The sequence below is a fragment of the Nomascus leucogenys genome, chromosome 18 (assembly GCF_006542625.1).
Source record: "Nomascus leucogenys isolate Asia chromosome 18, Asia_NLE_v1, whole genome shotgun sequence".
Taxonomy (NCBI): Eukaryota; Metazoa; Chordata; class Mammalia; order Primates; family Hylobatidae; genus Nomascus; species Nomascus leucogenys.
The window spans coordinates 25,045,090-25,068,154 of record NC_044398.1 but is presented as its reverse complement, the minus strand read 5'-3'; the positions used below and the strand labels follow the sequence as shown (position 1 = coordinate 25,068,154).

At 39.7% G+C, this 23,065-nt stretch overlaps 1 protein-coding gene across 3 annotated transcripts in view; it reads right to left on the bottom strand.

Annotated features, from left to right (window-relative positions):
• KAT6B (lysine acetyltransferase 6B) overlaps positions 1–23,065 on the bottom strand; it is a 207,006-nt gene that overhangs the window by 26,201 nt on the left and 157,740 nt on the right. For all 3 annotated transcript variants that reach the window (XM_030797859.1, XM_030797858.1, XM_030797860.1), the window contains exons 12-13: positions 21,801–21,962; positions 17,609–17,702 (exon numbers count right to left, since the gene is read on the bottom strand). In XM_030797859.1, coding sequence (XP_030653719.1) covers positions 17,609–17,702; positions 21,801–21,962 — 256 coding nt within the window. The remainder of the gene's footprint in view (positions 1–17,608; positions 17,703–21,800; positions 21,963–23,065) is intronic.

The window sequence follows — 23,065 nt, the reverse complement described above, 5'->3', positions numbered from 1 at the left end:
AGATGTTTCTGGCCAGGTGCGGTGGCTCATGCCTGTAATCCTATCACTTTGGGAAGCCAAGGCAGATGAATCGCTTGAGCGCAGGAGTTCAAGACCAGCCTGGACAACATAAAGAGACTACAGAAAGTGAAAAAATTAGCTGGGCATGGTGGTGTTTACCTGAAGTCCCAGTTACTCAGGAGGCTGAGGTGGGAGGATCTCTTGAGTCTAGGAGGTTGAGGCTGCAGTAAGCTGAGATCACATCACTGCACTACAGCCTGGGTGACAGAGCAAGACCCTGTCTCAAAAAAATTTTAAAAATTTAAAAAATAAAATGATGTTTCCCCTCCTTTACTACTTGATTACTTCACTGTACAGTTTATATAAGAAAGGCAGGACAAATGTTTTAATTACAATTTTTGCACTTTTCAAGATAATAAACTGGTTCCTATTATCCTCTAAATCAGTTGGTTTTTTAGTATCATTATGAACTTGCGAATTTAAACATTTGATAAGTTGCAATAAACTGCAATTTTTTATCTTTATTATTATATTTATTGTCTGGTCAGAGCCTCTTCAAATTGACTCCTGAGTCTTTTTGACATGACCCTAACAATTTTTGCTTCTTTGCTGTCTAGTATGACAAGGAGGACTTTTGTTTACAGAAATAACTCTTCGACTTCATTTAAAATGATGACTGTATTTGTCCCCAAAAAAGGACATAAGCAAATTTATTGTGGAGACTGACGTCCACCTGTATTACATTTTCTCATGATTTCAGCAACACCTTTTCGTACCTTCTGCCGTGTAATTGTGCTGCATATTTATTTCCATGTGGACGAATGGTTACATGTGAAACTGAATTGCTTTTAATCCACTCAACCATTTTTATACACTTTAGAAACATTAATTTAAAACAATTTTGCTGAAAAAAAGAGTTCCTCTATGATGTTAACTCAAAGCAGGACTCCATATAAATAATTACAAAAAAGAGGTTTTTATATTGGTAAACATGAAAATGTAGCATGAATATTAGAGTACAAACATGCTAACCACAAATCCATGGGGGAGAAAAAAAATCAGATTCCTAACTAGTATTTTCCTAAACAATTCTAAACAAGTTAAGGAAAACCTTTTGTTTTACCCAGTATGAAATTATATTTAAAAACAAACAAAAAACCAACAACCAACCAACCAACCAACCAAAAAACTACCTTACAACCAGCTGAAGTCATAATCGTGTTGTTTGGGGCCAGGTGTGGTGGCTCATGCCTGTAATCCCAGCACTATGGGAGGCTGAGGCGGGTGGATCGCTTGTACTCAGGAGTTCGAGACCAGCCTGGGCAACATGGCAAAACCCTGTCTCTACTAAAAATACAAAAATTACCCGGGCGTGGTGGTGGGAACCTGTAATCCCAGCTACTCAGGAGACTGAGGCAGGAAAGCTGCTTGAACCTGGGAGGCAGAGGCTGCAGTGAGCTGAGATCGTGCCACTGCACTTCAGGAAGCCTGGGCAACAGAGCAAGACTCGGTCTCAAAAAAAAAAAGAACAAAAAAACGAAATGCCATCATGAGAGGGGTAAGTGGAAGCAAACTTTTATCTTAGAATATTCTATCTCAAACATAATGTCTCTATTACAAGCTGGAAAATATGTTCAAGGGGGAATAGTTCTCTTGAAACCTGAACCAGGTATAGCACTAATTTCAACTAAGCAGAGCAAAATCTTTCTTGATCTTGTTTTAACAACAGCTCAGGGCATAGTGGCTCGCACCTGTAATCCCAGTGCCTTGGGAGGCCGAGGCAGGAGGATAGCTTGAAGCCAGGAGTTGGAAACCAGCCTGGGCAACAAAGCGAGAGCCTGTCTCTACCTGACCCCCGACCCCTCCCCCTGAAAAATGGCCAGGAATGGTGGCATGTGCCTGTAATCCCAGCTACTTGGGAGGCTGACATGGGAGGATCACTTGAGCTCAGGAGTTCAACGCTGCAGTGAGCTAAGATCACGCCACTGTACTCCAGCCTGGGTGACAGAGTGAGACCCAGTCTTTAAAAAGAAAAGCAAGGAAAAATGCGTCTCTTTTCTATATCTTAACTGGGTAAATGGAAAATAGAGTTGGAAGCATTTCCTCCTCTGCACTGCCACAGCCTCTCTCACATTTGAAATTGCAGGGCTGGGAAGAATTTTGTGTCTGACCCTCTACTACCCTATAGGCAAGGATTAAATCATTCATCCTTATGTCCTCATCACCTAGACCATCCCTGGCACAGTGTATTTAAAGCATGTTTGCTGAAGGATGGGACGAAGGGATAAATAAAGTGTAAAAAACAAAGACTGAGAGGAGATCTGAGTTTAAGCACTATTGGTCAAAAGCTAGCTGGCTGCATCTGGCAGGTGTTGACACTCATACAAAGAAGTGAATTAACTAGACTCAGGCATTCATTGATTTCTCCCAACAATCCTTTATTGTGTATCCTCTATGTGCTAGGCACTGTGCTCATGGCTTGGAGTTTAGCAATGACCAAGTTCCTGCCCTCTTGATGGTCCCACTAAGGTTTCATTTTGTTCCAGTTCTGCTGAAGATTAGGTTATTCTCATACCAATTATTTGAATGGAATTTGTCCAGTAGTGGATTTCAAAATGACTCAATGCAAATGCCAGTCAATGTTAGAAATCCAAACAGACAAAAAATTTGTTTGGAAGAAAAAAACAACAACCACCTGCATGCCAAAACTTGAAAAAATTCTGAGCTATGTAAGGCAAAACACTAGCTTTCAGAAAAAATGAGAGAGACTGCAGACCGTATGTTTCATATTTACAATGTTTTCATTGAGGCAATGAATACAAACTATTCTATAAGAGTTATTTATTTGCTCTTATTTATGACAAGCTTAGCTTAAAAAAAGATACACAAATAAATCGTTAGCCGCACTGTCTCATGCAACTCATTTCAGTGCATTCAGCAACAGTCAACCTCTGAATAAATCACTGAGAGCTCAATTTTCAACCTTGATGTTATCTTTAGCATATTAAAATATATTGTACCTCAGACCAATGTAATAAAACAGTAATGGCAAAAGCTTTTAGTGTAACATAATGAGAAAATAAGGAAAAATAGCCATTTTCCTTATTATATTACAGACTAGAATCCTATTAAAATAAATGTCATCATTATACTTGATTACATAGGTCAAAACGTGTCTTCCAAAACCCAGCAAAAGCCCAAGGATACACCTGCTGGTCCAGTATTTTCCAACAAGTGTCATGGGGGCAAAGGTGGGAGGCTCCTTATCTTAGAAAAGGCTATGAAGTACTTGAGCACCATTTCAAAAGCATAACTTATTATTCTTTAATGATTGCCTTGACTGCACTCACCCAGGAGCATAGCTGCTGGGAAGGCTAAGCAAAGAGAAGCTTTCTTGACAGCTTCTCATGGCTAAAGCTGGAATTTTCCTTTCAAAATAAATGCAATCAAGAAATGAATTATCTGATAAGAGAAACAGTAAGCAAAAGATAAGTGTCTCTTCAACCCGCTATGTACAAATGTGGATTATGTCACAGCTCTGCTTTCTCCGCCCAAGGTTTAGAGCAGGCAGTGACATCTTCGTTCTGATGCAACTGAAATGATCTTAAGATAGGGGCAGCATTTCCGCAAAAATACCAGACCTCGAAAGAAGACAGGGCATACCTGGCATCATTTGGAAGTAAGTAAACCAGTGCTGATGGTTTATGTTCTAATAAAATAAAATTCTCCCTAAGAATCACACACAAGAAGGGAAAGCACATTTTAAAAGTTCTTCCCGTCATAATTAATTTAACATTTGTTCAACAATTAGCCCCAGGCTCTTCTAGAAGATCAGAATGCAGCAAAGAGCAACGTCCACACTCACATGAAGCTTACTTTTGGTGAAAGACATGGGCAATCAACAATAAATACAGTCATGCACCACATAATGATGTTTAGTTAACGATAGACCACATATTCAATAGTAGTCCCATAAGATTATAACAGCATATTTTTACTGTACCTTTTCTACATTTAGATATGTTTAGATACAAAAATACCATTATGTTACAACCACTAACACCTACAGTATCCAGTACAGTAACTGCTGTTCAGGTTGGTCACCTGGGAGCAATCAGCTATGCCACATAGCCTCGGTGTGTAGTAAGCTATAGACTTAGACTTAGGTCTGTCTAAGTACATACACCATGATGTTCACACCACAATGAAGTTGCCTAATGGTGCATTTCTCAAAATGAATCTCAGTTTTTAAATGAGAAATGACTGTATATAAAAGACCTATGCAAGTTTATAAATGACTCTGCACTTGCTTAGCCTAGTTTGTTGTTGTTTTTCTTTTTGGTTAGTGCCACTAAAAAGAGAGAGAGAGAGAAAACTAAATAACACAAGTCCCTAAGAGATGCTGCCATGGTCCCTCCAAACACACCTCTGAGGCTCGTTTGTGGGGCCCGTAAGTGGGGAAAGTGGAATATTTACTCTGCAGCCTCCCCCAGACAGACTTTATGATTCAAGTGAGTGCTTCATGACCTCCCTCATCATGTATATGACAGAATTTACACAACTCCTGAGGCTGCTAGAGGTGAGGTGACAGGCACTGGAGCTCTGGACACCCAGGAGCAAAGGGAGCAATATCTCTGCTACCCATACCCATCCTCAGGTCCTGTCTTGGGAGGCACAGCCCTAAGCTGACCACACGGTGCAGAGACGGCCAGAGACCCTTGCTGGAGAGTATAGTTTCTCACCAGGGCCTTGAGGGCCGGGATGCAGCTCCTGAGGGTAAGCCGTGTGCCCTGATACTGTGCTCACCCTGCCCTCTGGGAGAAGCCGGTGGCTCCTGCACAGCCCTGGTTCCAGGGGGCGTAATACAGTCAGGTGAAACGGTTTACTGGCATCCAACCAACTGGACTTCTAAATGAAAACTCCTGTTTTCCAGAGGAGATAGGCCAGTGGGTATCAAATATTTATTTCAAGAAGGCAATTTTCAGGTAGGATGAAAACACTCAGTCTCTGCTTAAAAACACTCTTAAGTTTCACTTAAATTGTATTTTGAAAAGCTTGTAAGTGGAAGCTCTTTTAAACAAAATAGTCCACTGAAGGCAGACTGTGAAAACTAGTAGTAGCTGGCAACCTGAACTACTATGACATGTACTTCTGTATTTAGCCATCATATAATACAACATTTAAACCAGTAGCTTGCATCTAAGATTCTGGGAAGAAGCAGCTTTCTCTCTGAGAGAGTGGGTATGATTAGCCTCCTGACATGATACCCCTCTGGGTAGAAATGAAGTATGTGGCTTTCTTCCTAATTCGCTTTATGGACTTAAAAGGGCAGAGAAGCAGGGAGCAGGAAACCAAAGAGAAGATGCTTTTCTCTTCCAATGCGGTGCTTCCTCAAGAAATCAGCCAAGAACTATTAAGAGGCTAAAGGAGAGACAAGCCCGGGGATCTCTACGGACGTGGGTGGTTGTGGCACCTAAAGAAGAAATCTCTGTCATTAAACTAGAGGAGGAAAGAACGACGGTGCAGAAAACCACACTGATTAATACTCAAGTGAGAAAGGAACTAAGGTACTAAATCATACCCTAAAGCATCTTTCCTCAAAAGTTTACTGTAGTTCCTGCTTTCCTTAAATCTGGTTGGCTGTATATGTGTGTGTGGCGGGGGGCAGGTGGTGGTGGAGGGGAGTATCATTTCTAAAAAAGGGGACATGTGGAAGGACGCTGCTAACCACACTGAAGACAAGAGCCAAGTTCATAACCTGGAGGCACAAAACTGGGCCATTTGCACCATCTTCTAGCAGCGCTGATTAATTATAGACTCAGTTTTTAAATAGCACACGGACCTCACAAAAGCTAAGGTGAAATCCTCAACATATGAAGAGCCAGCAAAGGGGATTCCCCGAAGTGAATGCCGAATTCATTCAATCACTTCTGCTTCCTATGGTTACAGCCTTGTTCCATGAAGGACTGCCCAATATTTTAATATTGAATAAAGAAAGCCAAAAATTGAACCTGCTGACACATTTTTATGATTATTCCACAAACATACTAATTTTAGAAATGCCTGAATGTACAGTTAATTGATATTTAACCTAACTGACGAACTTGCCATTAATATTAATAGTAATTAATTAATAATATTAATATTATTAATTATTAATTAAATATTATTAATTAATTACTATTAATATTAATGGCAAGTTTATCTGGTCTCAAAAAACTATAGACGTAAGTCTGTAGACTTGGATCCAGCTGTCCTTTACCCTTTATAGTGTTAGTTACATGTCCCTCTGTCCCCAATAAAAAAGAAAAAGTTAATCTGAGATTTAGAATCTTTATAGTTCTAGTTAGTAGGTTTAAGTATTTTAGTTAGGAGAGAATGTTGAATTTCATCAAATGCCAGATCTGACTTTGTAATAAACCACCTGCCTGGATGCTGCTTTTTGTTTTCCCCTCAATTTTTTCCATCAGCGCTGCTCTTTCTTCTCCCTACTGATGTACATACACATGCTCCAGGGTCTCCAGCTTAAAAATAAAGACAACTAGATTCCTGTGTCCCCAGCCCTTGACGGTCAAGCTTTTGTTTTGTTTTGTTTTGTTTTTAAAAAAGAAAAAAAAAAAGACAGAGTCTTGCTCTGTCGCCCAGGCTGGAGTACAGTGGTGCGATCTCAGCTCACTGCAACCTCTGCCTCCCAGGTTCAAGTGATTCTCCTACCTCAGCCTCTTGAGTAGCTGGGACTACAGGCACGTGCCACCACATCCAAATTTTTGTATTTTTAGTAGAAATGGGGTTTCACCATGTTGGCCAGGCTGGTCTTGAACTCCTGACCTCAAGTGATCCACCCACCTCAGACTCCCAAAGTGCTGGGATTAGAGGCGTGAGACACTACGCCCAACCAAACAGAAAAAACAGTCAAGCTTTTTGAATGTACTTCTTTTAATCGCACTTAATATACAGTTGTCCAAAGAATACTTCTTACGACTTTCTCTCTGGGGCACTGAATCTCTGGGGGATGATCTTAGACAAGTCTCTTAGTGTCTTGTCCCAGAAGAGAGATGGTCACAGTCACCTACCCCATAGGGTCTCTGTGAGGACTGAGTAAATGTGTGTAATTCCGGTAACAGTGTCTGACATATAGCAAGGGCTCTAGAAGTGTCAGCTATGATGATTATTGTGACTGTTACTGTTGAAATACTGACCTCTTCTGGTTTTCCTAACACCATTATCTCCCAATTTTCTTCTGACTTCTGGGCCCTTTGCAATTTCCTTGGCGAGCTCCTCATTCTTTATTAGTCCCTTAGATGTTAGACTCCAAGCACTCCACCCTCAGCCCTGTTTCCCTACACACTTCCCCCTGGTTGTCCTCACCCACATCCATGGTTTCAGCTACCACCGCATGTCCACGACTCCCGGCTGTTCCCTCTAATGCAGACCCCCTGCTGAGCTCTGACGTCTGTGCAAAGTGCACGTAGACATCCAAACGCACAGTGAAGGCTACATAAACAAAGCTGCGCTCACTATCTCTCCAAGCTCAGTTATGCATTCAATAAATACCAGTATTTTCTGAGCACCACTCTGCACCAGGCATGCTCCTGCTACGGAACTAACAGGACCTGCCTCTTTTCCATGCATCCTCACTGTCAGGCCTCCATTGACTCTGGCCTCTTTTCTTTTTAGTTACAGCAAAAAGTATAAATAAGGAAATAAAAAGTATCTGTAATTCTAATTCCAGAAGTCATCTAGAAATGTATTTGCTTTGCTTTGCATATTTTTTACATAATTGAGAACATATTACATATATAATTTTGAAAGCCACTTGTTTATCATAAGCATTACAAATTCCCAGATAACTTTTTTAAGAAACAGGGTCTGGTTCTATTGCCCAGGTTGGAGTGCAGTGGTGCAATCATAGTTCACTGCAGCCTTGACCTCCTGGGATCAAGCCATCCTTGATGGAGGACTCAGCCTCCTGAGTAACTGGAATTATAGGCACAAGCCACCAGGCCCAGCTAATTTTATTTATTTATTTTTGTAGAGATGGGGTCTTACTATGTTGCCCAGGCTGGCCTCGAACTCCTGGGCTCATGTGATCCTCCTGCCTCAGTCTCCCAAGGATTACAGCCATGAGCCACTGCACCTGGTCAGAACATAATTCTCAGCAGCTAATAATATTCCATTATATGGATGTGCCATAACTTTCTCATGGGAATGGTTCTCTCTTGCCTTTGAAATATCAAGTCTGTTTTAGTTTTTTTCCTGTTGTAAATAATGAGTGTGAAGGACAAATATACCAAAACATTAACTCTTTGGGTGACAAGACTGAGAGGAATTTCATTTTCTTCTATTATTACACCTATTTTTTTTAACTTTCTACTATGAGTCCATACTGCTATAATCAGGGGCTGGGGGAGGGAGGCAAAAAGAGAAGTCCACTATTTAAAACATAATAATATGAAACAAAACAATGTTGCTATATTAACTATGAAAATAATGTTTGTTGATTAAAATATGCTGATTTCCCTAGAATAAATTCCTTTAGAAAATAACCATTGGAGGCTGGGCATGGTGGCTCACACCTGTAATCTCAGCACTTTGGGAGGCTGAGGCAAGAGAAATGCTTGAGCTCAGGAATTTGAGACCAGCCTGGGCAACACAGCAAGACCCTGTCTCTATTTTTTATTTTACTTTTTGAGATGGAGTCTCACTCTGTTGCCTGGTTGGAGTGCAATGGCACAATCTCAGCTCACTGCAACCTCCACTGCCCAGGTTCAAGTGATTCTCCTGCCTCAGCCTCCCGAATAGCTGGGATTACAGGCATCCATCACCACGCCCAGCTATTTTTTGTATTCTTAGTAGAGACAGGGTTTCATCATGTTGGCCAGGCTGGTCTCGAACTCCTGACCTCAGGTGATCTGCTTGCCTTGGCTTCCCAAAGTGCTGGGATTACAGGCATGAGCCACTGTCCCCAGCCTATTTTTTAAATACATAACATTTTATTTTAAAAAATAACCATTAGATGTTTTTGATACACACTGTCAAAGTTTCAGAAAATGCCTACCAATATACATTTCCTTCAGTGTAAATAAGATGTCCATTTTCCACCAGCTTAGTTAGATTTGGGTAAGTTGTAAACTCTTGGTTAGTGTGGTAGGCAAAAAACTGTAATCTTGCAGTTACTAAATTTGCATTTTTAAACCACCAACAATTTTTTTTCATATTTGAATTAGCCATTATACCTGAAGGACTTTGGAATGGAGTGGCTAACAGTTAAAGTGCTTGGGTTCAATTTGCAGCTGTGCAACTTATGTGTGTAATTGTGCCTCAATTTCAACACCCATAGAATGGGGCTAAAAGCACATATCTCAACTGTTGCCGTGAGGACTGAATGAATCAATCAATAAATGCAGGACTCTTAGGAAAGGGGTTGGCACATGTTACTCACTCAGTAAATGTCAGCAATGTTGTGCCCACCAGTGATTTTCCTTTTCTGTACATTATGTGTTCCTGTCCTCTGCCTATTTGTTTATATATTTATTGAGAGGCAGAGAGAGAAGGAGGGGAACAGGGGGCGGGGAGAACGGAGAGAGAGAGAGAGCGAGAGAGAGAGAAAGGGACAGAGATGGTCTCCTTGTGTTGCCCAGGCTGGTGTTGAACTCCTAGGCTCAAGTGAGTCTCCTGTCTCGGCCTGCCAGAGTGCTGGGATTACAGGTATGAGCCACCATAGCTGATCCTCTGCCCATTTCTCTATTAGGGTTTTTGTTTTAATGCTACCAAACTTAAAAGTATATATATATTTATTTAAACACTATAGATATTAAACTTTGCCTGGCACGTATGTTGTAAACATCAAACATCTTTCTCATTATGTTTGCTTTAAATATTAATACTTTTTACTAGATAGAAGTTTTATATTTTTATATAGTCAAGTCCATCTGCATATTCTTTCATTGCTTTGATGGTTATGATGTCCTTGACCATCCAAAGATCAGATAAATAATTATACATAATCTCTCCTCTAGCTTTTTTTTTTTTGAGACCGAGTCTCGCTCTGTCGCCCAGGCTGGAGTGCAGTGGTGCGATCTCGGCTCACTGCAAGCTCCACCTCCCAGGTTCAAGTAATTCTGCCTCAGCCTCCCGAGTAGCTGGGACTACAGGTGTGTGCCACCACGCCCGGCTAATTTTTGTATTTTTAGTAGAGACGGGGTTTCACCATGTTAGCCAGGATGGTCTCGATCTCCAGACCTCGTGATTTGCCCCCCTCGGCCACCCAAAGTGCTGGGATTACAGGCGTGAGCCACCGCACCCAACCTCTCCTCTAGCTTTTTAAGTGTTTTTGTGTGTCTGTTTTTTGGTAATCAAGTCTTTAATCTACCTGGAGTTTCTGCTGTAGTTACCCAGGTACGTAACATGCTTCCTCATGCAGTCATGCTTGTGAATATGCTGCTCCCCTCTGCCTAGAATGTTTTCACTTCAACTTCTTATGAGCTCTCAAAGCATACTGTCCAAAATACTATGCAACATTTGTTGATTTGTCAGTGAACTTGACAGCCCAGCAAGAGCTATGTCTTCTTCCCTTTTGGTTGCTGATGTTTAGCAGAATGTAGAGTGTGGTATCCCAATCAATAAGGTTGAAGTAAAGAGGTAAAAAATGAAGACATGACTCTTCGCATCTTCCTTTATCCTCCAGTTTGGCATCAGATAAATGCATATACACAAACACACATGTGAGTGATGGTGCCACCTCCCTCACCACCATCTGGCACTTGGTTCTCTCACCTACTGCTGAATCAGTTGGTGTTCCCTGGGTCTCTCCTGGGTCAGAGCCCAGGAGAACGGATTTTGTATCCTGCTCATCAGCCAGGGTTCTGGCTCTGCAGGCCTGAGTAAAACACAATTCATTATCTGCTCACTTATTACCTAGCCAAACAGAGTCCTAACAACTGAAAGGATATCTAACATACAATAACTGCTACCTAAGTATCAGTCAAAATATGCCCAAGATTACTCATGACACTTTTTAAATTGCAAAATATTGGAAACAACCTATACAGCCATACATAGCAAAGCAGGTAAGCAAACTATATACATGCATGCAATGGAGTAGCGTGCAGCTGTCAAAGAAAAGAAATCTCTATGAAGTCATTTCCAGGATATACTGGAAAAATCAAAATGCAAAAGACTACCTATAGTATGCTACCTTTTGTGTTAGAACGGAGGAGAAATTAGAAAAATGCACATCTATCTGCTCATTTGTACACAAAGAAACAAAGGAAAGATAAACTACAAGCTAATGAGAGTGGAGACCTGCAGGAAAGGATGAGGGAAAGGGAATGGGTAGAGAGGGCACATTCACTGAGAATACCCTTTAATACAGTTCCACTTTTAAAATCATGTTAATGTTTTACATTCTAATTTAAAAAGGTAACAAGTATAAAATAAAAAACAAACAGAAACAAATAAGCCTAATTGTATTCCAATGAATACTACAGTAACACTGAAGGGGGAGAAAAACTAACTCAAGTAACATTTAAACACAGTGTTTTGACTAAATACACTTGGGGTAAAGCCAAAAGGAACCATATATAAATACTGACCTCCACTTAAAAGGTTTGTTTTTCACAATGGCATGAGTTAGCAATTCTAAAACTACTTACTGTGTATTCTAGGGTGTAGCACATAAGTATATTGTGGGTAATGGAAGTCAGGGTTCTCACTGTCAGAGAATGGAATTACATGGGAAGCGGGGAGGACAGAATACAACCGTATGGTGGCGCGGATCTGGAATGGTCTGAACTCATGAAGGGAGTGTGTGTGTACACGCATATGTGTTTATAACACCCATATGTATATGTGCACATACATGGATATAAATATGCATGCTACCCTAGCTCTGTCCTCTGAGAGGGCTAGAAGCAGTGACACCCAAGTAGCAATGGGCACATTTAAGTGATCAGAACTTGGTTTCCTCTTTTTTTTTTTTTTTTAAGACAAAGTCTTGCTTTTTCACCCAGACTGGAGTGCAGTGGTGCAATCTCAGCTCACTGCAACCTCCACCCGCCGGGTTCAAGCAATTCTCTGCCTCAGCCTCCCAAGTAGCTGGGACTACAGGCGCCTGCCACCACGCCCAGCTCATTTTTGTGTTTTTTTTTTGTAGAGACAGGGTTTTACCATGTTGGCCAGGCTGGTCTTGAACTCCTGGCCTCAAGAGATCCGCCTGTCTCGGCCTCCCAAAGTGCTGAGATTACAGGCATGAGTCACCGCACCCGGCCCAGATCCTGGTTCCTAAATACTGTTCTCTACCATAAGGAACCACGGCTTGGGAGAAATGGATGATTCCAGGGGTGGCTTAAGAAAAGGATAAGCTAAATCTGGAACATCATGCTGTGGCAGAAAGGAAGGAAGAATCCACAGGATGGAAGCATGTGGAAAAGGCACAAGAACCCACTTGAAACATTTGCTGCTAAATAAATCTGGGAACATCAATTTGATGTTTGGGGAACATCAAAATCAATCATGGTAATGACAAGTTATAACCTATAGAATAAAATTAAAACCCATAATTATACAAAAAAATTAAATAAATGGGGAAGAAGAAACAATTCTTCCTTATAGAATGCCAATTAGTAAGTTGTAGAAAGAATGCAAGTAGAAAATTACCATTTGGTAATTATCACAGTAATAGTTATTTTAGATAAGAGCCATAAGTGAATGGTAAAACTAGGAGGTGAAAATTGGATGAGAATTGATATTTATATAATCCCAAAGTATCTTCTCACCAGATGCTTACGGATTACAAAGCGAAAAATGGTAATTTCACAGTGAAGAAGCCTGGCAGTTACCACCTTAACCCAGTGATGAGACAAATGTATTATCATATGATCCTGATGAAATGCACTGGGAAGGACATATGGTCACTTCTATGGTATTCCTGCCAAAAAATGTACAGCCTAAATCTAATCGTGAGGAAACATCGTACAAAATAAATGGCCTGTATGCTTCAAAACTGTCAAAATCATGGAAAACACAAGGCAAAGCAAAAAAAAAAAAAAAAAAGCAGGTACTATTCCAGATTAAAGGAGGTTCCAGGGACATAACTACATACTCCATGTGATCCTGGAGTAGATTTTTTTTTTTTCCTCTAGAAAGAACATCAGTATAATCTGGCAAAATTTAAAATTTGAACAATGTGCATAGATTACTTTAATATCTTGATTTTAGTAATTTGTATTGTGACTATATATGAGAGCATCTTTGTAGAAAATCTGCAATATTTAGGGGTAAAGGTACAACACATCTTCAACCAACTCTCAAATGATTCTGAAAAGAAAATATGAGAGAGAAGAGAAACAAAGGGAGAGATTGAGAATAATAGAGCAGAAAACAGATGTGATAAAATGTGAACATGTGCAACAATGTACGGGAAATTTTGGTATTATTCTTAGAGCTTTTCTCTAAGTCTGAAATTATTTCAAAATTAAAGAAAAAAATAGTGAGATGGATAAGGCATTGCTGGGCAGCCCCAGCAGCAGAAGCAGTCCAGGGCTTGGGAGGGAGCACTCTGGGCCCCCAGTGCTCAGCAGTGGCTGGGAGAAGAAGTGCTCCTTGCCTTGACGGTGTGAAGATCCGAAGTAGGAACTGCAAATGTTTTGTGGGCAAGGGAGTTCTCTGAAGTTCTGAGATGTCTGGTGGGGATGGAGGGGGAGAGAGATAGAAAGACTTTATAGACAGAGATGGGGGAAGACTTTCAAATTTTCTGATTGAGAAAGAGAGGGAATCCTAGAATCCAAGAGGAAGGAATGTGTTCTCAACCAATCCATGATAGTCACTCTCTCCTCCACCCATTCCAATTGTGGGCAAAGAGTCATAAAACCCACTAGGGAGTTTATGAGCAAATTGGGAGTTGGTGCCCTTTAGTCACTCTGGCCAAACTCTGCAAATGGCCTCCTGGGGAGCCTTGCTCTGACAAATCCCAGAGAAGCTGGTCTAGGAAGTGACATACAAATGACTTATTCTGCAAGCAGCACATGGTCCCATGGATGACCATTCCACCTCACTCTGCTGCCCTGAAGAACAGTGTTCAAAGCCCTGCATTTGCAGTTCTTTATACAGACAGTCCCTGGCTTACAATAGTTCAACTTTACTATGGTATGAACAGTAAAAACCACACTTGATCGTTTCCTGGGCTAGCGATATGTGGTACAACACTCTTACATGAGATATTCAACACTTTATTATAAAATTGGCTTTGTGTTGGATGATTCTGCCCAACTGTAGGGTAATGTAAGTGTTCTGAGCACATTTAAAGTCCAGGCTAAGCTATGATGGTTGGTAGATTAGGTGTATTAAATGTATTTTTAATTTATGACATTTTCACTTTATCATGGGTTTATCAGCCCATAGCCCCATGGTAAGACTAGGAGCGTGTATATACACACAATGCGTTACATTCCACCCATGTCTGTGATCAAGTGTGCAACTGGGCAGCTATATCTTTCTCCCTGCTCGTATCGTGTTTCAGCTTACTAAACTGGCAATTATAAAGATCTACCTGATTTACAACCTCATTTGACTTAATGAAAATACATCCCTGACCAAAAGACCCCAGGCTCATGTACAAAATAGAAATAAAATAAATTTAACCATTAAAAAGTCCTTTAAAAAACCAGGGCAGATTTTAGAAAACCTGTAACCCTAGTTAGCTTTCTATGCTGGGCTCCAAATTATGAGATCAAAAATGATCATGAGAGGTCATGTGACTCATCCCTACCTTCAAAGGCTGGATTTCAATCATTCTGGAAAGACATTTATCTACTATTACTTTAAGTAACTTCCAAGAGAAGGTGCTATTAATTTCTTCAGCAGCCTACTCTATCTTCCTTAAAACTTTTATAGCCAAGAAATTCTTTTGGTTTTAAATTGAATTTCTATTGGGTTTACACCAGTTCCCATTTTCTTTGAGTGCTATAAAATTCTTACCCTAGTTTCCCCTTCTCTGAGGGAATAACACCAATCTCTTTTCAACTTGATTCAAATCTTTCACTGCACTTCTTAACCCACTCCAGTAGGGGCAATGCTAGGTGTACAGGAAAGAGAAAATAAAAAGCCACACCCTCAGCACTGCTTTGCCTGGTCACATCCTGGTGGACAGCATTCATCATGGTGGCCCTGAGCCACCGAGAAAAGGTTTCAATGTGTTCTGTAGTTTAAAAATACAAGGTAGATTCTAGTAACAGTTTTCACTAAAATGGTTAAAAAACAGACATAGCATTTGAAGATAATGTATTTGCTACCCAGACTATTCTCTTATGTAGAAGGCCTTAGTGCCAGATCATGCTGTACAAATAAGATGCTACTGAATTTAGAGCTTGAACTTTTACCTAGTAAGTACCAGTTCCTTTTTAATTTTAGGTAGACAATGATTATGGACAGCAACCATATCAATTTGGCAATTTAGTTTATATCAATAAAATTTAACTTATATCATCTAATACATATTATTATAAAGGCAACTGTCCTATTGGATACAGAGAAGTTGGAAGTATGACACCTCCATCAATAATTATCACAAAACGGTGAACAGAGTGTAAGTGTGATACCATATAGAATACTGTATAAGATAAAATAAAGGTATGAGATAAAATTCCAGGAGGTGGGATCAAAAAGCACAGATTCTTGAGCTGGCTCTTAACAATGGACAGGATTTTGAACAGACAGAGTCTGGGAAAGGAGGAGGTGATCATTTCAAGGAAGGGACTGCATAGACAAAAAATAGAGGTATAGGACCATGCTCAGACTATTTGAGAAAAAGGAGATTAGTAGATGAAAAAGCCTAAAGGACAGGCTGGAACCAGATGTTGGAAGACGTTAAATATTGAGCTAAGGAGTCTGCGCCTTATTCTGTAGGCATACAGATATGACCAAAAATTTAAGGCTTGAATGGCTGCTATGCATACCAGAAACTATATTTATGAACTACTTATGAATGGTAGCCACACAAAACTAGAGAACAAGATAAATGGTTTTGCCCTCAGAAATGATTACAGCTAGGACTCTATAAAAATAAAAATGGTACACTGCATTTGGTAAGATGGCCCTCCTTGGGATTACTGGTTTCATGGATAACTAGGTCAGGAAAGTATAGATAAGACTAGGGTAATTAATTAATAACTAAAAGTATTATCTAAAAAGAGAAAAAAAAATCAAAATTCTTCTTTTAAAAGAATCACATTCTTCAATGTCAATAAATCATATAAATCAGTCCAAAACTGCTATTCAGTTATTTTACACTTTAATCAGAACTTAATCTTTTAATACCCAACAATATAGATTTAGATTCACTATATTTCTTTATGGTTTTCTGTGAGCACATTTACATTGTGGTTTTTGCATCTGATGTAGCTGATGAAGATTGTGCAAAGTCCTAAATTTTCCTCCTTTCAGTTAATAACCAGACAAACTGCAATCTGGTAATCAAGAAGCACCTGGTTCCTAGTGACAGATTTTTTTTTTTTTTTTTTTTTTTTTTTTTTTTTGCGACAGAGTCTCTCACTCTGTCGCCCAGGCGAGTGGCACCATCTCGGCTCACTGCAACCTCCACCTCTCAGGTTGAAGTGATTGTCCTGCCTCAGCCTCTCTAGTAGCTGGGAGTACAGGCATGTGCCAACACATCCAGCTAATTTTTGTATTTTTTAGTAGAGATGGGGTTCACCTTGTTGGCCAGGATGGTCTAGATCTCTTGATCTTGTGACCCACCTGCCCTGGACTCCCAAAGTGCTGGGATTACAGGCATAAGCCACCACGCCCAGCCAGTGACAGATTTTTACATGACCAGAAATGACTATTATCATGGGATATCTGGTCATCATGTTATCTAGATATTTTGATTCAATTCTCCAAACGTACCCCTAACACAACATTTACACATCCAGTATAATATAAACAAGGAGAAAAAAAAAACTACCATTTTTAAAAACATTATCCATATGCATACTTTTATATATTATGCCGGTTTTAACTGAGAAGGCTCAGAAGATATGAGTGCATATAAGATAAATATTTCTTGGGAAACCTCTAGATACAAACACTGTATTAATTTCCATAATAGAAAAGGGAAATTAACAAAATAAGGTAAGAGTTATTTCTACTAGCAAGGCCTAGGATAAGCTGCCTAGAAAATTATTTTTCTAAATGGAAATATACCTTTTCTGCTTTGTACTGTACAAGATTATAGGCAAAATTTTAGAGAGCTGAAAATCCTTTCAAATAATACTTTCTTTAGCTTTAATCACGAATAATTGCCTCTTTTGGTGCTAATGAGCATGAGCACCACAAAATGGAATGTAATTCTGTCGGTTCATTCAGGGTAATGGCTTTGTGCATGAGGCCTGCTGCCGAGAGATCTAGTCTCAATTTCCTAGAGTACAATCACTGAGCAGCAGTACATTTTTCACTTGAGGATGATGTTCTAACCTATGTAAATATAAACAGAAAACCCATTATCTATTGATAAAAACAACAATGCAGGTTAAATAAAGTTTTATAGGTTACTGTTTCCTGTAACAGCCATCAGCTTCCTGGATCATGAAAGTAAATAAAGTACTTCACTTACTGAAATCAATGAGAAACCGTCCAAATCCTTGCCTTTGGTGCTGGGGCATGATCATTATGCAGGAGACATTATACTTCTGCTGGCAAAGCTTTTCCTGAGGGAAGAAGAAACAGATCAAGTATGTCACAGCGCTGCTGAAGTGGGCAATTCCCTGCACCTGCCACTGTCCTTGTAAAACTGTCCACTAAAGAAAGCCAATGGGTTAGGTCAGGATCAAGCAGAAAAATCCTACTATATTAATCAATCAAACTATCAACTAGCAACAAACCATCGACTCTGGCATGCCTCTCAACGACATCTTTATTCTTGAAAGTCAGTGCCATAAAATATGCATAAAGAATTCAAGGAAATATATGAACCAAATAAAACAGAATACAGACTGTATAAAAGAAATGCCTTCCTTGCTCAAATAACTTCAGAGATAGAGAAAATAACATCCCAGGGAGTCACCCAGCGGAGTAAGTTAGGATTTAGCTGGCTATCTTGCTAAATATAATAATAATCTACAACTCTGCAACAGCAATCTGTCTTCTGCCTTTGGGCAAATGCCCCAGTGAAACTAAAACAGTATCTGTGTGGGTAGATGTGCACACACATATTTCTCCTATGAATAAAAAGTCAATGTAAAAAGCTAGAGAAATAATCTGCATTTCAAACCAGGAAAACAAAATAAAAAGAAACAAAAAGACAACAACAAGAAACCCTAAAGCCTCCAAACAAAGGTTAGACCAAAATATTACCAACAGTTTGAAACCAGGAGGAAGATCGGGTAGAACATGGTAAGAAACAGCTCTTACAGTTAAAGAAGAATTTGCAACTTTCATGGGATGTGGTATCAGGGCAGCATTTTTTTATTCAGAGTACACAAAAGTTGCCAAAACCTACACAGAGATCTGGAAAAGGCTTTTGAGGTCATGGATGCTCTGGCCAAATATAAACCACAAATAAGACTGACCACAAATGGTACCGACCACACCAAAGAATTACTTCAGAACACCCAGATCTTTAATGAACCAATTTGAAAGATCACAGGAGATGGTTGTGGAAAAAACCCTACAGGGCAGAATTGAAGATTTCTTTGTGAAAAAGATGTACTCCCAACTTTTGCACATTTGTAGTTGACTATGGAGCCTCTAAAAAATGAGGAGGAAGCAATGTGCATCAGTTTTTCTAAGAAGATGAATTGTCCCTCACTGGATGTGCACATCAATGGCGAAGGTTCAAGTAGTTCGTCTATTTTGCAAAGTTAGACAAATGGGTCACTCTCTCTAAAAAGAAATGTACTCTGGGTTAAGAGAATTCATCCTTGATGCATTCCTTTCTTTGTCCAGAACCATTTCCACCTTCTGGAGTTTTTTGAGATCCAATATAGTAGTGATCCTTCTTCCCCCGCTGTGCAACTTAACATGTTACTACAGCTAAATTCTAAGCTATGAATAAAACTAATCCTTCTTTCCTTTCTGTTTACAGCCATCTATTATGTGCTTGGAAAGTCATATGCATGTAACAATTTGCACTGAACCTTTCTAGGTCATTCCAGCCCTTCTCTGGCTATCCTTGAACTGTCGTTCTAATAACCTTTAGAATTTGGTTCAAGAATAGCCCCAAAGGGCCAGAGTCCTCTAGATTCCAGCTGACACATGAGAATATGGTTTAGTTTCATCTAGTCTTTTTTTTTTTTTGAGATGGAGTCTTGCTCTGTTGCCAGGCTGGAGTGCAGTGGTGCAATCTCAGCTCACTGCAACCTCCGCCACCCAGGTTCAAGGGATTCTCCTGTCTCGGCCTCCAGAGTAGCTGGGATTACAGGGCGCCACAATGCCCAACTAATTTTTGTATTCTTAGTAGAGACGGGGTTTCACCATGTTGGCCAGGATGGTCTCTCGATCTCTTGATCTCGTGATCCGCCTGCCTCGGCCTCCCAAAGTGCTGGGATTACAGGCGCAAGCCACCGCACCCGGCCTCATCTAATTTTTTAACATGCTTATTTTTTAGATTAATTTTTGTCTCACTATACTGCCAAGGCATATTAGTATTCCAGAATAGTAGGAAATAACAGCAGCTGCTGCCATGCTATAGAAGAAACTGTGACAAAATGAGAAAAGTTGAGCTAGTTCTGAGTAAAATGTTGGGTACTCTGGCAGGAAGAGAGGCAGAAATTCAAACCTCAAGAATCACCACCAACTCTACACATGGCTGCTACTCAGCAGCCAACACAAGACCCAGGAGTGGGATGGTCAGTGCAGCATGAGGAAGGTGGGCACCATTAAGCCTATGTTTAAATCCACAGACAATGAAAGAAACACCATTTTCTAACAGCAAGGATGCAACCACTATTCTTTTTAAGTTTCTGGAGAAGAATGATCTTGACAAACCAAATAAAAGGCAACGTGTTTTATTTATTAATCATATAGATTTCCTATTTATTGTTTTATTCAGTGTTAATTCTCTATCATCTTTTGAATTTGTAATGTGCAAATTAACTTTCTTCTTTTTCATTTTAAAGCTTTACCAAATATGTGGATTAAAACACTAAGACAGTTTTCCATGAATGCTGTTACTTATTTTTGTTTATGATCTTTGGGTTGATTCTTAAATTTAGGATAGCTATAGTTTGCAAGTACCTTCACATATATTCTATCTTTTGAAACTTCATTAAAATGGCACTTCTATAAAGCATCCCATTTACATTGTGCAAGAGCAGATTCATTAAAATTCATGTATCATCTAATATAAAAAATATATCATAAAATAAATAAGAGATAGAGTTTGGACCTTCTACCTAAAAGTCTCATAATTATTGTCTCTATTTATGTACCATCCTGGTACATTTAACTATTTCCTAGTGCCTCAGAATAGTTAAGGTCTTTACCTGGTAAACATCTCCAAACTCAGTTTTCCTTTATTGCAAAGGAGTTATTCTTTTTTTTTTTTTTTTTTTTTTTTTTGAGACGGTGTCTTGCTCTGTCGCCCAGGCTGGAGTGCAGTGGCGTGATATCTGCTCACTGCAAGCTCCGCCTCCCGGGTTCACGCCATTCTCCTGCCTCAGCCTCCCCAGTAGCTGGGACTACAGGCGCCCGCCACTACGCCTGGCTAATTTTTTCTATTTTTTTTAGTAGAGACGGGGTTTCACCACGTTAGCCAGGATGGTCTCGATCTCCTGACCTTGTGATCTGCCCGCCTCGGCCTCCCAAAGTGCTGGGATTACAGGCGTGAGCCACCGCGCCCGGCCAGTTATTGTTTCTTAGAAGCCTTTGAGCAGAAGAATGTGATGAACTGCTCTGAACCAGTGAAGAGGACAAGCTATATCCCCTCAATATGTTGATTGTTTTCCCCACTCAAACAGCCAGAGATACTTAGGCTTTCTTTGTTCTTGTTTTGTTTTGTTTTTGAGATGGAGTCTCGCTCTGTCGCCAGGCTGGAGTGCAGTGGCGTGATCTCGGCTCACTGCAACCTCCGCCTCCCGGGTTCAAGTGATTCTCCTGCCTCAGCCTCCCAAGTAGCTGGGATTACAGGTGTGCACCACCAGGCCCAGCTAATTTCTTGCATTTTTAGTAGAGACGGGGTTTCACCATGTTGGCCAGGATGGTCTCTATCTCTTGACCTCATGATCCGCCCACCCAGGCCTCCCAAAGTCCTGGGGATTACAGGCGTAAGCCACTGAGCCCGGCTGATACTTAGGCTTTCTAAAGGTGAGATTGCTTTAGAACTTAAAACCATAGCACAGGGACTAGGAGACAAAAGTGTAAAAACAGTCATTTTATCAGCGTGACTGTCCAAATGCCAGCATCCTAACTCACTGAGATACTGTTGACCACAGAGGGAAGGCAACAAGGAGAAAGGAGAATTCTCTCTTAAATGCTACACTAAACTGAAACCTTCATGTTGACATCACTTAAAGGGAAAACGGAAATAAGCTAAACACTGAGAAAATCAAAGATGCTAAGTGGTCCACAAGGCAGCAATTAGAATGTCATCAAGGTGGCACACAGTGCTGAGGTCCTTTACACACTTACTAGGCACCATGTTTTTTGTTTTCATCTTTTAAAATGAGCTCTGAACAAGAACCTGAGCTTTTCAAAAACACATGTCACTTATTCAAATTATAGTAATGAAAAAGCCCTGTTCAAAGAATTGGGCTCTACCAAAAACATTTTGAAAAAGAAAATGAAGGTCATGCTGGCTCTTGTTTTACCTTAGAGAAGTATCCAACCAGATGACAGCCCTTTTCATCATTTTTTGTAAGGACATAAAAAAGGAATGGCTCGACATCATAATACAACGTTTTGTGGTCCAGGAAGAGCTTGGCTAACAAGCAAAGGTTTTGGCAATAAATTTTGCTCATATTCCCATCAACCTAGCAAAAAGAAACAGACAACATTATTTAACATAAAAATACTGCACCATATAAAATTGTTTCTTCTATATGGTATTTCAGAAAGTACATCATTTTATTTCCAAATCCTAAACTGAGAGATTAAAACACTCTATTAAGCAAGTACAGCTTTAACCAGAAAACAGCTGTCACTGGCAAATCAGAATTCCACATTTTCTCTTAAATTAGGGTACATTTAAGGTAGTTAAAATTTCTCTTTAAGCTACCAAAGAAGGGCCCAACCACTAGTAAAGGAGTTAATTTTTACTTGTAGTTTATTCTGAGCTAAAAATGATCAGGCATGTCCTCTCTCTTTATTTGAACCAAATAAATCTGTATTAAGGAAATATAAACAGATCAAAATACTTCTCAAGTTAAACTTTATGTTGTTTCAAAAGGGTTTCACATAAAACTAAAATAAATGAACTGTATTATTCTGATTCCTCAGAAGTGTGGATTAGCAAAGAGGTTTCCATTTTGGTTTTATCCCAAGCATCATCTTAAATATAATTGGAAAAGATAAAATATCTATGTTGGGAATACTTACAGAGAAAGTGATATGAATTTCAACCTACAATAAGCACTATGATTACAGTCTACTTCTCTTCAAAATAAAAGAATCAAGCTGTGATACTGATGGCTATAGACAGGAGGCTAGGCACAGATGCCAATTTCTTTGATCAAATGTAGTTACTCTTTGAAAACAGAAAACACAGCAGATTCAAGAAGAATTTCCCTAGCACTTTTCTTAAGGGAAATGATATTTGCTAACCAGAGCTCTGAAACAATGAACTTGACCATTCTCAGGTCTCCTGTGGACCATACAGGTTCTCATCTTGCACAAATTATTTTTAGATTTCATATAACTATTTCCCTTGGATGAAACCTAGGTCCCATACATAGCAACACAATCAAATATGGGCAATGGGCGCAGAGGATACAATTCTCCCTTTAATTAAAGGAAGTTTACATGTATTTGAGAGTATGGCCCTTTTGGAAATGGTAGTATATTACAAAAAGGAAAGATGGAGATATACATAACTGTGAACCAGAAAAATAGATGACAGTGCTGAAGAAAATTCTGA